The 13,033-nt window shown below is 40.2% G+C and overlaps 1 protein-coding gene across 1 annotated transcript; it reads right to left on the bottom strand.

Annotated features, from left to right (window-relative positions):
• Positions 1-910: 910 nt before the first annotated feature.
• On the bottom strand, positions 911-9,687 carry wdr12 (WD repeat domain 12). The gene is made up of 13 exons (XM_017702179.2): positions 9,514-9,687; positions 9,066-9,160; positions 7,552-7,646; positions 7,330-7,436; positions 6,229-6,344; positions 5,464-5,618; positions 4,195-4,240; positions 3,944-4,026; positions 3,325-3,465; positions 2,435-2,540; positions 2,192-2,324; positions 1,979-2,051; positions 911-1,570 (listed from the first exon to the last, which is right to left on the bottom strand). Exons 1-13 carry the CDS (start codon positions 9,552-9,554, stop codon positions 1,493-1,495), a joined length of 1,269 nt encoding a protein of 422 aa, XP_017557668.1. The 5' UTR covers positions 9,555-9,687; the 3' UTR covers positions 911-1,492.
• Positions 9,688-13,033: the final 3,346 nt, after the last annotated feature.

A 13,033-nucleotide genomic window follows, 5' to 3' on the forward strand; every position in this document is an offset into this window, starting at 1 on the left:
AATGCTTCAAATTAGTGCCACATCGAATATATTTAGAACATTTATTATGTTCATATGCATTAAATGACATGTCCAGTCACATTTAATATGATTAGGATAACAAATGCCACAAAACCTTAGATTGGTCTAAAGCAATGAAATTATGTATAGTTCTACCTCGGATCAATGTTTCATTTACAATTTATTCACAGGCTGGTTGATTTGAACAATTTGTGCTCAGTAGAGTGTGGTATCTGAAATTCCATATGGCATGTTGAAGTTCCAAAGGTCACAAAAACAACCAACCTATATAAAGCAGGTGGTTGTGGCTGTTGTTCAGAGGAGATTCATATTGGTTGCAAACCCTCTCTCAGGCAATCCATGGTACCTGATTTGATGCTGGTCTTCTTTGTATTAAACCTCTTTATATACAAGTAAGACGATGTCAGCGGAGATTCCTTCATCATCTCCACATCATCGCTATTTGATAAACAAGAGAACATATGAACCACAGGAAAAGTAAAATTTCAGATACAGACTTTAATTGGTTAAAAGCAAAGGCCTAAACAAAATGAGCAGACTACAAATCAGTGGGCCAGTTTCCTAGTCAAGACTTAAGCCCAGTCCTGGACTGTTTTTATTCCTTTAAATGGGGAATTCTCCATCCAGAAAACTGTATTCAAGGACTTACTCCTTGTCTGGGAAAGCGAGCCAGTAAATCAGAACAATATGACGTTATTAACCTGCTGACAGTATCTTCACATTCACTGTTTTCTCTCCACAAACACCTGAAACTCGAGTACATCAGTATTTGATGTGACTGCATAAACAGTAATAACGTAAAGAATAACCAAACGGCATGCTGCAATTATTTTCAACTAATTCTGTAAAAAGTAGACAATCCAACAAATCTGGAATCCAGGCAGTCAAGTAGGGCTTCAGATAAAACAGCTTTATTGAGTAGAGCTCAGGCACAAACTTCAGCTTCCAGTTTTGTTATATTAAAGATTTAACCCTTTTCACAACGTGAAAGTATAGAAGTAATGATAAATATCACTGAAAACTATTTTTCCCCATACAGTACAGATATTTTCTGTATTTAAATTTATAGTTTTTATTAAAGTATAAACAGTGACTATAGAGCTTTCCAATAAACAATTATCATAATGGTCAGTGAATGACAATTTTAGGAGGCAATATAACCGTGTATTAATCTGCTGATGTGTTTCTTACATTACATCTGAATACAAAGGCAGTACAAAGGTGTGAAAGACGGACACCAAAGGACAAGACAACAGACATCACACAGTGAATATCAAAAATATATAATAATAAAAGTAAACTGTGTTAATCCATTAGATCGTAATTCTCTTTATTCAGTCCTGATTTGTGGATGCAAGGCCTTCATCGTTACATGTACTACCACGGTAGGTTGGGATTGGCTCTTTAGCGACACAGCTGGTGTCCAGGGTGGGCAGATGTGTCCAGTTCTGTTTGGAATGAGGGAGTGAGTTCATGCCCCAGCATCAGACACATAGGCTGAGTATCTGTAGGTGTACAGCTTGTTGTCTGCCCCTCCACTTAGAATCAGCTGCAGAGCGAGAGAGAGACAAACAGAGAAGGGAGGGGGAATAATTATAAAAATATACAAAAAATTACACACTCAATGGCCTAAACCTGATGCATGCAATTAAGGGAGAGGCAGGAGAAATCAACTATTAGTCAAAATAGATGCAGTCAAGTATTGAGGAGCAGCTGTTGACATAAGATTTCATAATAATACTTTTAAAATGGTCTTTATGAAACTGACCGTTTAATTTTAATTTTGTGAAATATTTTATTTTGTGCAATTTAACACCGGACTGCAATACTGATTTAATTTTATACACTTATCTGAAACAAAATTTGTTTAGTATCATTGAAGATACTGATTCGAAACTTTTTACCATGATCCCAAACTCCTAAACAGTAGTGCACATAGCTTTCATCCATGTCTTACCCCACTGTCTGTCCAGTCAGCACACAGCACTCTGTCCTCGTGGGCCGCCAGATCATAAAGAGGAGCCTTACAGCTGCAGAGGAGAGGACAAAAATAAACAGAATGGAATCAATGAATCAGTTAAAGCTCAACGCTGCAAAGCTGCAATCACAACCGGGTGGCTTTGATGTTCTCAATGGAGAGAGAAAGGAACAGAGTGAAGTGCACACACACCTTCTGATGTCCCAGAGCTTCACTATGTTGTCAAATGAGCCAGAGACCAACTGGTGCTGGTTAGAGGGAGACCACCTGACCGCGGTCACCCAGCCAGTGTGAGACGTCAGAGACAGCAGAACCAAAGAGCCGTCTGTGTAAGAGAGAAAAAGAGAGAGACACAAAGAGACAAAGAGCTTAGCACAAATGAAAACACCACACTCCTTCATTAGGGAATATGCGAGTGTGTGTTTGTAACCTTACCTTTAGAGCGAGGGTCCCACAGGCGCACATGTCTGTCTGTGCTTCCTGAGGCCAGACGGCGACACAGTGGTGAGTAGGAGATACAGTTAAACACCTTGCTGCCGGTCTACAACACAATCAAAACCACAAGCTCAGTCACCTGACCCATCTACTTGACTCTACCACATCACCCTCTACCACATTCAGCCACCCCACCTCTCAGCCATGCTACCTTCTAACCACCCCATCTCTCAACCAGCCCACTTTCCAACCTCGCTACCTCCCAGTCAAGCTACCCCTAACCTCCCCACCACGCTACCTCCTAACCACCCCATCCACCTCCCAGCCATGCTACCTCCTAACCACCCCATCCACCTCCCAGCCATGCTACCTCCTAACCACCCCATCCACCTCCCAGCCATGCTACCTCCTAACCACCCCATCCACCTCCCAGCCATGCTACCTCCTAACCACCCCATCCACCTCCCAGCCATGCTACCTCCTAACCACCCCATCCACCTCCCAGCCATGCTACCTCCTAACCACCCCATCCACCTCCCAGCCATGCTACCTCCTAACCACCCCATCCACCTCCCAGCCATGCTACCTCCTAACCACCCCATCTCCCAGCCGCTTCACCTCCCAACGACTCCATCTTCCAGCCACCTCATCTCCCAGCTGCTCCACCTCCCAATGACCCCATCTTCCAGCCACCCTACCTCCCAACCAACTCATCTTCCAACCATGCCAGCTCCATTACAGCCCCCAGCTAGATACACCAGTTAGCCCCCAGTTTTTTCCCTGAAAGCTTGTTCCAAAATCCAGACTGTTGATTGGGAAATAGGGTGGCTGGAAGATTTCATGAAGATTTCATGAAAACCAAATCAGTGTTTGAAGCTACTGCCTCTCACCAGCATGCTCTTCTGCTCTCCCGTCTCAACATCCCACAGCCGAATGGTGTGGTCCCACGATGCACTGCACAGCTCCTCTGCATCCGTCCAAAGAACAGCGGACACAGCCTCGTTATGGCCAGACAGAGTCATCAGAGGAGTCTACACAAAGACATGAGGAGTCAGAGACACTGCCAGAAATTTCAATCCATCACTTACTATGCCAAGGGAAATATAAGTGGCATATAGAAGATAGAGATAGAAAGCTGGTTTCATTTTACTCAAACTCAACATAAATGTAGTGACACTGTTTCATCGTATGTGACATAGTTCTGCTTTTGTCTGCTCTATTTGTAGGCACAATCGTTTTGCTCCTTGTAATTATAATTTTTTATATTATAATTTTTTTATATTGCCCTGTATATCACTGTACTTTACTGTAATGTGCTGTAGTTCAAACTATGAAGAAGCCAAAGAACATACAGAACTTAGTGAAATGCGAATTGATTCTAATGGTTTCAAGAGCCACATTCTCTGTACACAGGTTTAATCTGGACTTAAGATAGTAGACAAGGGGTTTTTGGACTAAAGCACATGTCTTCCTAGCAATAGGCTATATCTGTGAAGTAGGCTTGCTCACGCGTGTCAGTCCCAGCTGCTCAGTCTTCTGCTTTTTCCGTGGCCTGTTGGGTTCCTCCACTTCATCCTCCTCCTCTGTGGGCACTGAAAGAGAAAAGACAGTTTTTAAACACTTCAATTCAGCCAGAGAGATGAAGCACAGCTTTTTTCAGATAAAAGCTTATTCTTCACTAAACACTCCTGAAGCTAAAATGTGATGGTATTTTTATTGACTGCCACAATCTAAACCATTTAAATCTCACGACATCTCACCTGCCGACCAGATCTTCAGCATTTTGTCCCAAGAGCCACTGCAAAACTGAGGCACAAGAAAATATTCGGAAATTAAATCCCAGAAAAATAAACATTTAATAAGTTAGACAGGCACTAGGGCTAGTAGCTGCACAAATACTGAAATGTGCCAATGCTAATATTCAACATTTTTATGTACATATCTATCAATATTGATATGTAAACATTTATAAAATGTATAATTTGGGTCCCACCTAACTAGCATTGAAGACAGGAATCACTATAATCATTATCAATTATGTAGGGTTACAAATGCTGTAAAATTAATAAAAATGCATGGTCCCACTTTATATTATGTGTTTCTGACAACTGTGTAATTACACATTAATAACAAGCAACAACACTAACTACTGATGACTAAGTCAAAGTTACAGACAGATTACAGAAGTATAGTCTATGTAATTACACAACTGCATACTTCCCTTTACAGCTGGAAAAGACTTCATGTTCCAGTCTAATTACTTATGTAATTACAATTATGTTATTTCCCTTGTGCAATTACATGAGACAGAGTAGGCTGTTACAACTATTAAGATACACTTGTATACTTACATGAGCAAAACTGAAGTTGATACACATGTTTAATTACATAAGATGTACTTCTATAATCCAACTGTAACGGTGACATCATTAGTAGTCACACTGTTGTTACATATGTTGTTCACACGTAACTACACAGTTATTAGAGACACTTAACATGGGACCAAATGCACTTGTTAATTAGCATAGTTGCTCTGTGTTACCTTCCGTTATCCCGTGCATCCCATATCTACTGCTCTAAAATCTGATTGCCTGAGCAACATACAAAGCTGTTAAATACATAATACACAATATACATATTTATGACTGCCCAAACCCACTGAATTCTGTATTAATGCACCCAGTTAATGAAAAACATTGTGCTATAATCATTTGTGTAGGAAAATGTGTAATATACACTGGGGAATTTCATGAAGACTTGAAGTTGATGAGGGATTATGTGATGTGTTTCATAGTTCTACGATGACATAGATCTATGAAAGACATTAAATATTATATATGAACCTTATTTTTTCTCATAACATTAGTGCTATTATTGAAGTTGTTGTTATTGATTTTTTTTATTGTTTACTTTTTGATAGACTTATTTCAAATGTATTTTTATTACTGGTAATAGACAGACAGAAATTCAGCACTTTTATGTTGGACATTTTAGTGATGTTTCATTCTCTCATTGGATAATACACACACCTTAGTGCGTGAGGGGTCGACAACAATGGTGTCTACACTCCCTGCGTGCCCACGGCAACAGTGACGGGCTTTCACTTTGTTCTGCTCTGAGTTCCACTCCCACAGCAGCACAGTCTGGTCCAACGAAGCGGTCAGCAGCAGCGAGCTCAGACCATCTGACCACAGAACAAGAACCAGAATCATCAGAAACACCGTGCAGTAGAGTCACCACATGTTTTTCAGAACACTCAGAACATTCCAGAAACAGTACTTTTGTCTATTTTCATAGACAAAAGTATGTTACACACCATATCTATGATTTTTTTTAACAACCTGACAGAGTTTGAAGCAAGCGTGCAATGATTTAGACATGATGTTTGCACAATGCTAATTATGTTTCCATTGCAGTGCCAGCGCAAAACTAAAGAAGTAAAATTCAAAAGCAAAACCTTGGCTATTTTGGAGAAAGAGGGAAAATGAAATTAAATTTCCATCCATGTGTGTTGCATGCGGCAGAACAGACAATGTCAAACTTTCCAAGGTCTAATATAACTCAGCGCATAAAACCTTGATCATTAGCAGCTGGACACTACAGGACACTATTACTATCATGCGACCCATATGAAAATTCTGTGACCAAGATCCATTTTAAAGTGCTACAAATTCTGGTGATATCGGCTGATATAATTTTAGAATTAAATTAAACTCATAATAGTAATAATATAAATACTGCATATATGAATTCAATCTGAACTGTCTCTCTTAAACTGTGTTTAACCACCTCACCTCTCTTCACCCAGGCCACATCCTTCACAACGTCTGTGTGTCCAGCCATAGTCATCACTGCCTTCCCTTCTAGTGACCAGATCCGTGCTGTCTTATCATATGACCCCGTGAGGATCCTGTTGCAAGCACAGAGTGTGAAAAGAGCAAGTGACTAAAAACTCCACCCGATTTCTTTACTGATAAAAGCAACAGATTTATCATCATCATCATCACTTTTATTTAAATAGTGCCTTTCCCATGCTCAAGGACGCTTTACAATCAAAGAGCATCAACACATTGAACAAAAGGACAATACAGGTAAACAGTCAAGTATAAATGGAATAGCGATAACGCAGTGAAAACAAATACGTCTTTAACAGAGATCTGAATGTAGACAGAGAGATTGCATCCCGAATAGACTGTGGGAGAGTAATCCATAACATATGAACTACTACATTAAATGATCGGCCACCCATGGAAGTCATTTTAAATCTAGGAACATGAAGATTTTGCGATCTCAGAGTACGGGATGGGACATATAGTTGAAGAAGCTCTGCCAAGTATTGACGGGCCAGGCTGTGCAGAACTTTGTACTGAATACGGATTTAGGTTAGTTCTTCCAGACATACATAGTTACATGTCAGAGAGGTGTTTGGGTTGTTTAGGAAAGTAGACTGTAAATGCAAACGGAGCTTGAGATTGTTTAAATCCAAGAAGGATGAGGGTTTCTCTGAAAAGGACTGCTCTTTTAAAAAGTGGGGTACGCCCTAGTGAATGCAATGATAATTTAATTTGCATTTAAAAAAATAAATGAACTATTAAATAATAATAATAATAATAATAAAAAGAAAAGCTTATAGGATGATTATTTCTCCTGGGCATTCCAGTAAAGTTGACAAAATTTGGACATTTTAATTGTTAAGATGTGAAACGCACCAGCGACGCAGAGATCTCTCATTTGTCACAAAATCTGTGAGCACGTTTAAAATGCACCATTTCACATTAAACTGTAAACGTCTTTAACATCTCAAGAACCGAATTACGCAGAAATGTTTCAAATCAGTAGAATTACCCTTTAACAACTGATCAGAGCCCTAGCTGTGGATGTGTATTATCTCTCACCATTCTGAGTCTGCCTCCACTGAGCTGATCCAGTCATCATGCATTATGCATTCTTCTGGCTGCGGAGCTGTGAACTTCTGCACATACTCAATCTCCACAACTTCTTCCTGTACAGCGCAAACAGGCACGTATGCATCCAGATCATCAAAGGGTCAGTACACCTACGTGGGACATTAAAACTGCAGCACTTGACAGATTATGTGATTTATGTGTGTTGCGTACTGTTGAGATGTTTTCCGTGTCCATGTGACTGGCCAAAGAGGAGCGCAGGAACTGTCCTCGGACCAGAAAGTCAAACTCCACATGTTTGTGATCCGCTGCAAAGCCAAACATTACAATATTAACCTTACAACAGTCCACCTTCTGTGGGTCTGTTTACATCATCCCAACCCTGATCCTATGTCTTATTAAGTCCTCTTATGAAGACATAGGAACAGGGTTGGGATGTAACAGAATGCAATTACAGTGAATCAAAATACAGAAATGAAGTGTCTATTCAGCTCGTTTTATTTTGCACAGGCAGCATTCAGAACAGAGTTACCTTCTACATTTTCATCTTCAAAAGATTGTTTATTACCAACTTTATAATCAGTGCACATGTAGCACATATGCTCTTCTGATGAATTCTTAAGGGGACCTCGATTAACGTGTTCTCTATAAACACTGAGGCTCCTGTTAAAGCCTGAGTAGACTGATAAACCAATGTGGTGAGCCATTCATTTATTTAAGTTATTTACTTTTGAAAGATGATTAAACTAACAGTAGAGGAAATGTTCATGAGCAATACGTTCAGCATTTGTGTTGCACTGCTCAGGGGACTGTGGGAGCAGCAGTGGATGGAAGCAGAGAAAAAACAAAGTTGAGAATTTTTAACTGAAATGTTTTAATTAAGTGAGCTAACAGAAAAACTACTTGTATAATAAAACTTTCATGCAGTAACAGCATGGATCAATGTGAATTAAGCATATCGCTGCTGTTGAAAGAAAATCGCCATCTCTATTTTGTTTTTCGTTTTTCAGTTTTTGACATGATTTGAACGTGTCCTTTACATTGTGTGTAAATTTCATGTGAATGGTCCAAAAGAAAGAACCCAAAATCACTTGGCTAAAACTCCGGTTCCACTGACTTACACTTAAAGTGAAGTTGTTTCCTTCTCCTGTAACATTACCATTTTGCAGATACAGCGATAAAAAGAAATGTTGCACCGACTGCCTCCTGTAAATGTATTTAAACGTAGTCTTTTATATGTATTATAACAGAACACACTACTGGGTTCTCCGGTTTCCTCCCACAGTCCAAAGACATGCAGTCAGGCTGATTGGACATGCTAAATTGCCCCGGGTGTGCGTGACTGTCTGTCTGCCCTGCGATGGACTGGCGACCTATCCAGGGGGTATCCTGCCTTCCGCCCAATGACCGCTGGGATAGGCGCCAGCACCCGCCCCCCACGACCCTGAGGGAGAAGCGGCTTAGAAAATGGATGGATGGATGGATGGATGGACACTACTGGATACATTAAAGGGAGTCTATTCAGTATTCAGTCATCACCACTTTTCACTACTTAGCATTTTGCCCAACTCTGCATAGGAGCAACTTATATAATGACATTATGTACTACTGTGAGCTTTGATGAAGACCATATTATGAATATGAAGCACTAAAATAACACACTCTCACTGGAGTGATGCAGATATTAGGTGAAAGTGTCGAGTTAACTTGTTGGGCAATCAGCTCACCGATCCTGGCTTCCAGAAGCTTGTTGATGACATTGCTCAAGTCTGCCACTTCAGAGGCAGCAGGGATGGAGAAAGGAACGTCATCTATAGCGTATCTGCACAAAAAGAGACAAAATGACTGATAGAACATCCGAGCAAATGTCCACTATCGAGCTAAGGGTTACAGAACGTTTTAATACCCACAGCACCGACTGACCACGGCTGACCACATCCAGCGTGAACGGCCAGTTACACACACAAAGGACAAGATGGGCTAAATAAACGGATTCGTTTTAGGTTTTTTTTTTACATGTAGCGACTTAAATGACCCTAGTTAGCAGGGAAAAGTTACCCTAGCTAACCTGGCTGGACATCTCATCTTCGTGACCCAAAACAGCTAACATGACCAACATAACCACCGGTGCGGTGACTGTAAGATTAAACACTGATACAACCACGAATTTCTTACTTTTTGTTTTCGGTGAAGAACCTCGCCTGAAGCTGCGACATTCTGCTCTATAAAATGTGTAGTTTAGAGATACAAAGTCATCCAATTTGTAAATATTCACACGCAGTTAGCGATGCGGAGTCTGCACCACAGCTCAGCCACCATGTGCTCTAACGCACAGGCAGTGGCAGTCGATCGCAGAACGTTCCCGCTCGATAAGGTTGTTTGCCGCTATTAATGCCTGCGAGACTAGCTTAGTAAGCAAAAAAAAAGTGTTCAAGCTTTGTTTCCAGTTTAATGGGGGAAAAAAATCTGTGTATAATAATGATAATGACGACAACAACAGCAAAATAACAATAATAATAACAACTAGAAAAGAGCATTTCCTGAATAGTTAGAATAGGTTTTGCAGCAGTTACTACTTGTCTATAGGAGAAGCGAGGGATGAAAAAGTGACACACAGAGGAGCGCAGGTCAGTATGACTGTGGATTCGAGCTTGGGGACCTTCCCTGAATGAGTACATGCATTCGGGCAAAGAAGTAATAGAGTTTGAGTGGTGGCGAAAATGAATGGGAGAAACAAGGGATGGAATAAAATGACAAACAGATGAGTGTGGGTCAGAACAGTAAATTCGTACTTGGAGGCCTGCCCTGAGATAGTGTGTGCGAAACGGTGTCTTGAGGCCAAGCAGAAGTACAGTGATATCTCGAAAACTGCAGGATAAGTTATGCGGCAAAGAAACGCCGGAAAAATCAGAATAAAATAGAAGAAGAACAAGTAGAAGACCAGTTAAGCTTTTTTTAAGTTTCACTTTTATGTTAAGCACATTACTAAAATGAGAAATAGTGGTATATAGTCAAAGATTAACATGTAGCACTTTGGGTTGTTGCAGTGTTTGCTTTACTTTGTTAGCCTACAATCTACACAGAACGACACAAAATAACATCAATGTATAAATGTTATTTGTTGTGTTTCTTTCATATTAATATATATATATATATATATATTATGTTAATGCATTGATCAGGTTAACAATTATAATTAAATATTATTTATATATTAATTTGAAATAATATTGTTTTAAAAAAATTCTAATGAATAACTATGTTATATTATACATGTTTATATTTATTTTAGATAATATTTTTAATGATATATACAAATATAATGAAAAGAATCAAAGGATTTGTATGTGATTTTCTTTTTTAATTTAATTTTTTTTTTACTTTGGATTTTTTCTAACTCAGATTAATTTTGTTGGCTTACGTAACTGTTAAGATGCACAGAAGTTGGCGTCATGCCCATGTTAGGAATTCTGAGTCTCAGTAGATTGTTTAGCAGTCAAAATACAAATAACGCTACATGCATGCTGCAAGTACGCTAACACACTACACACTGAGTTAACATTCCATGAAATTAAGTCTATTATAAAACGTTAACACTGTTATGTATCAGCGCCAGCTGCTCAAACTGCAGCCTGAAACTGCTGAAGCCTTTTAACTGCCACAGTTGACAAAACCTGCTGGTTTGTGTGGAGTAATTTGGTGAGGCTGCCAATCTTATGCTTTCGAATTCAGTGCGTAGCAGTGTCACCTTGCATGTAACAACATTGGTGCCTTAATGACCTCATAATTCAGAGGATCTGGTGCATGTGTTATAGTAATGTTCCCCTGGAAATAAATTCACCCTTTAAAGTTCATGATTTCTGGTTCTCCCCAACGCACCCCACAAGAAGCTGGCATCAATAAACAGCCAGTGGCTAATGGTATGCATGATTAAACAGTTAAGACTGCAATGGATGAGAAGATGCACATAAGACCACAGAAGATGCCACCTGTACTGCCATCCACACACCTAGAGAGCAAAGATGGCTATGTGAGAATTTTCTTCATTGAATAGAGAAGGGAGGAAACCATTCATTGGAAACCACACCTCCAGCACCCAGATTATAAACACAGGGACCCCTGGGTCTGGGAGATTGCGCAGAAAAGACTTTCATTGTGACATGTTACTTTGTGTTTTTCTGTGCTTAGGACAACAAAACACTTGAATCTTGGTCATGTAGATTGAGCTAAGCAGGCCTCTAAGCTCCTAATCTAGTCCGTATATGATATCCTCCCTTAGTCCATCCACCTTCCTCTGTTGGGGCAAGGTGGAAACCCCAGCATGCCAGCTGTGACAATAGAAAGGAACAGTGGAGCTCATCCTCAGCTGCTGCATGAAAGCCCTGGGAGAAGGGTGCTGTTGTTGGTGTTGGTGTGGTTGGTGTAGTGTAGTGTAACACCTCTGCCTTCTACGCTGTAGGCTAGGGTTCAATTCCCCACCTGGGTAAGCACCCTACATTATACCAATAAGAGACCTTGGGCAAGATTCCTAACACTACCTTCGCCTACTTGTGTAAAATGATCAAATTGTAAGTCACTCTGGATAAGAGCGTCAGCTAAATGCCATAAATGTAAATGGTGTCACCCCCAGGTGCTGAAGGAGATAGCTGAAAAGGTATCAGCCAAAGCAATCATTTCCATCCAGCAACACAAACCATCTCCTTCATCAGATATGGGGAAATACCTCTCTATCAATTAAAGGCAGCAGTGAAGGCGCTTGGGCTCAGCAAAGGACTAGAAACTGAAAGTGGACAGCTCAGCTTAACAAACAGACTGCAATAACCCCCCTCAGGTCAGATATTACCCTGGTAAGGTAAGGGAAAAATCAGGACAGGACATCCTGGAGCTGACTATCCCATGGAGGGACTGAATGGAGGAGAGCAGAACAAAATATATACTAAATACTAAATATTTATATGTGGCTCTTGAAGGCCACAGACAGGGATGGAGGGCTCAGTGCATGACACTAAAGCAGGCAGTAGAAGTTCATCAGGCCGAGTATTAGCAGCACAACAAAGAGGAAGGTCGTCACAGATGCACTGAAAAAGGCCTCTAGAGGGCTGTGGATCATGAGGGGTAAACCATGCAAGTGCTACTCTGATCAACCCTGGCTAGGTCCTGAGAGAGGTTGTCTGATGCTGAAAGATTTGAAATACCCAGTGACCACTGATGATGTATTAACAGTACACAATGCAATTCAGGGTGGTTTCATGAGAATAGCTCTGTTCTAGAAAAATTTACAGAGTGAGACTTGTTCACAGTGGTGCTGACAGGAACCAGACATCTGAAGAGTTTGATGCTTCTAAAGCTCTTTCAAAGAAAGTTATTACATGGAATGGTTGCATGGAATGAAAATGCTGCCTTATTCCTGAAACATTGTTTTCTGATAGATTTGAGATAAGATTTTGGCCTGTAATATATTTTTTATGCCAGAGAGGTACATGCAGGGTGGTGTAAGGCAAAATAGTCCCCTAAGAAAATATATTTTTCATATTTATCACTTACTTTGCCACAATCAACATTACATATACAATACAAAGGATTCTGATTCTGATTCACTGGTTGATTTAGTCATAAATAAAATGGCTATATTTGCATTGCAGATGTTGCAACCCCTGGTTCCTGTCACCACCACTGTAAAGACGTCTGAAGTCTC

Source organism: Pygocentrus nattereri, chromosome 30 (genome assembly GCF_015220715.1).
Source record: "Pygocentrus nattereri isolate fPygNat1 chromosome 30, fPygNat1.pri, whole genome shotgun sequence".
In the NCBI taxonomy this organism is placed as follows: Eukaryota; Metazoa; Chordata; class Actinopteri; order Characiformes; family Serrasalmidae; genus Pygocentrus; species Pygocentrus nattereri.

Bases quoted from the DNA above. Each gene is read 5' to 3' on its own strand.
- wdr12 (XM_017702179.2), bottom strand. From the start codon at position 9,554: ATGTCGCAGCTTCAGGCGAGGTTCTTCACCGAAAACAAAAA. The intron at 2,325-2,434 runs GTAAGGTTACAA...TCTCTTACACAG, and splicing joins GTGGGACCCTCGCTCTAAAG to ACGGCTCTTTGGTTCTGCTG. The intron at 1,571-1,978 runs GTAAGACATGGA...CTCGCTCTGCAG, and splicing joins CTGACTGGACAGACAGTGGG to CTGATTCTAAGTGGAGGGGC.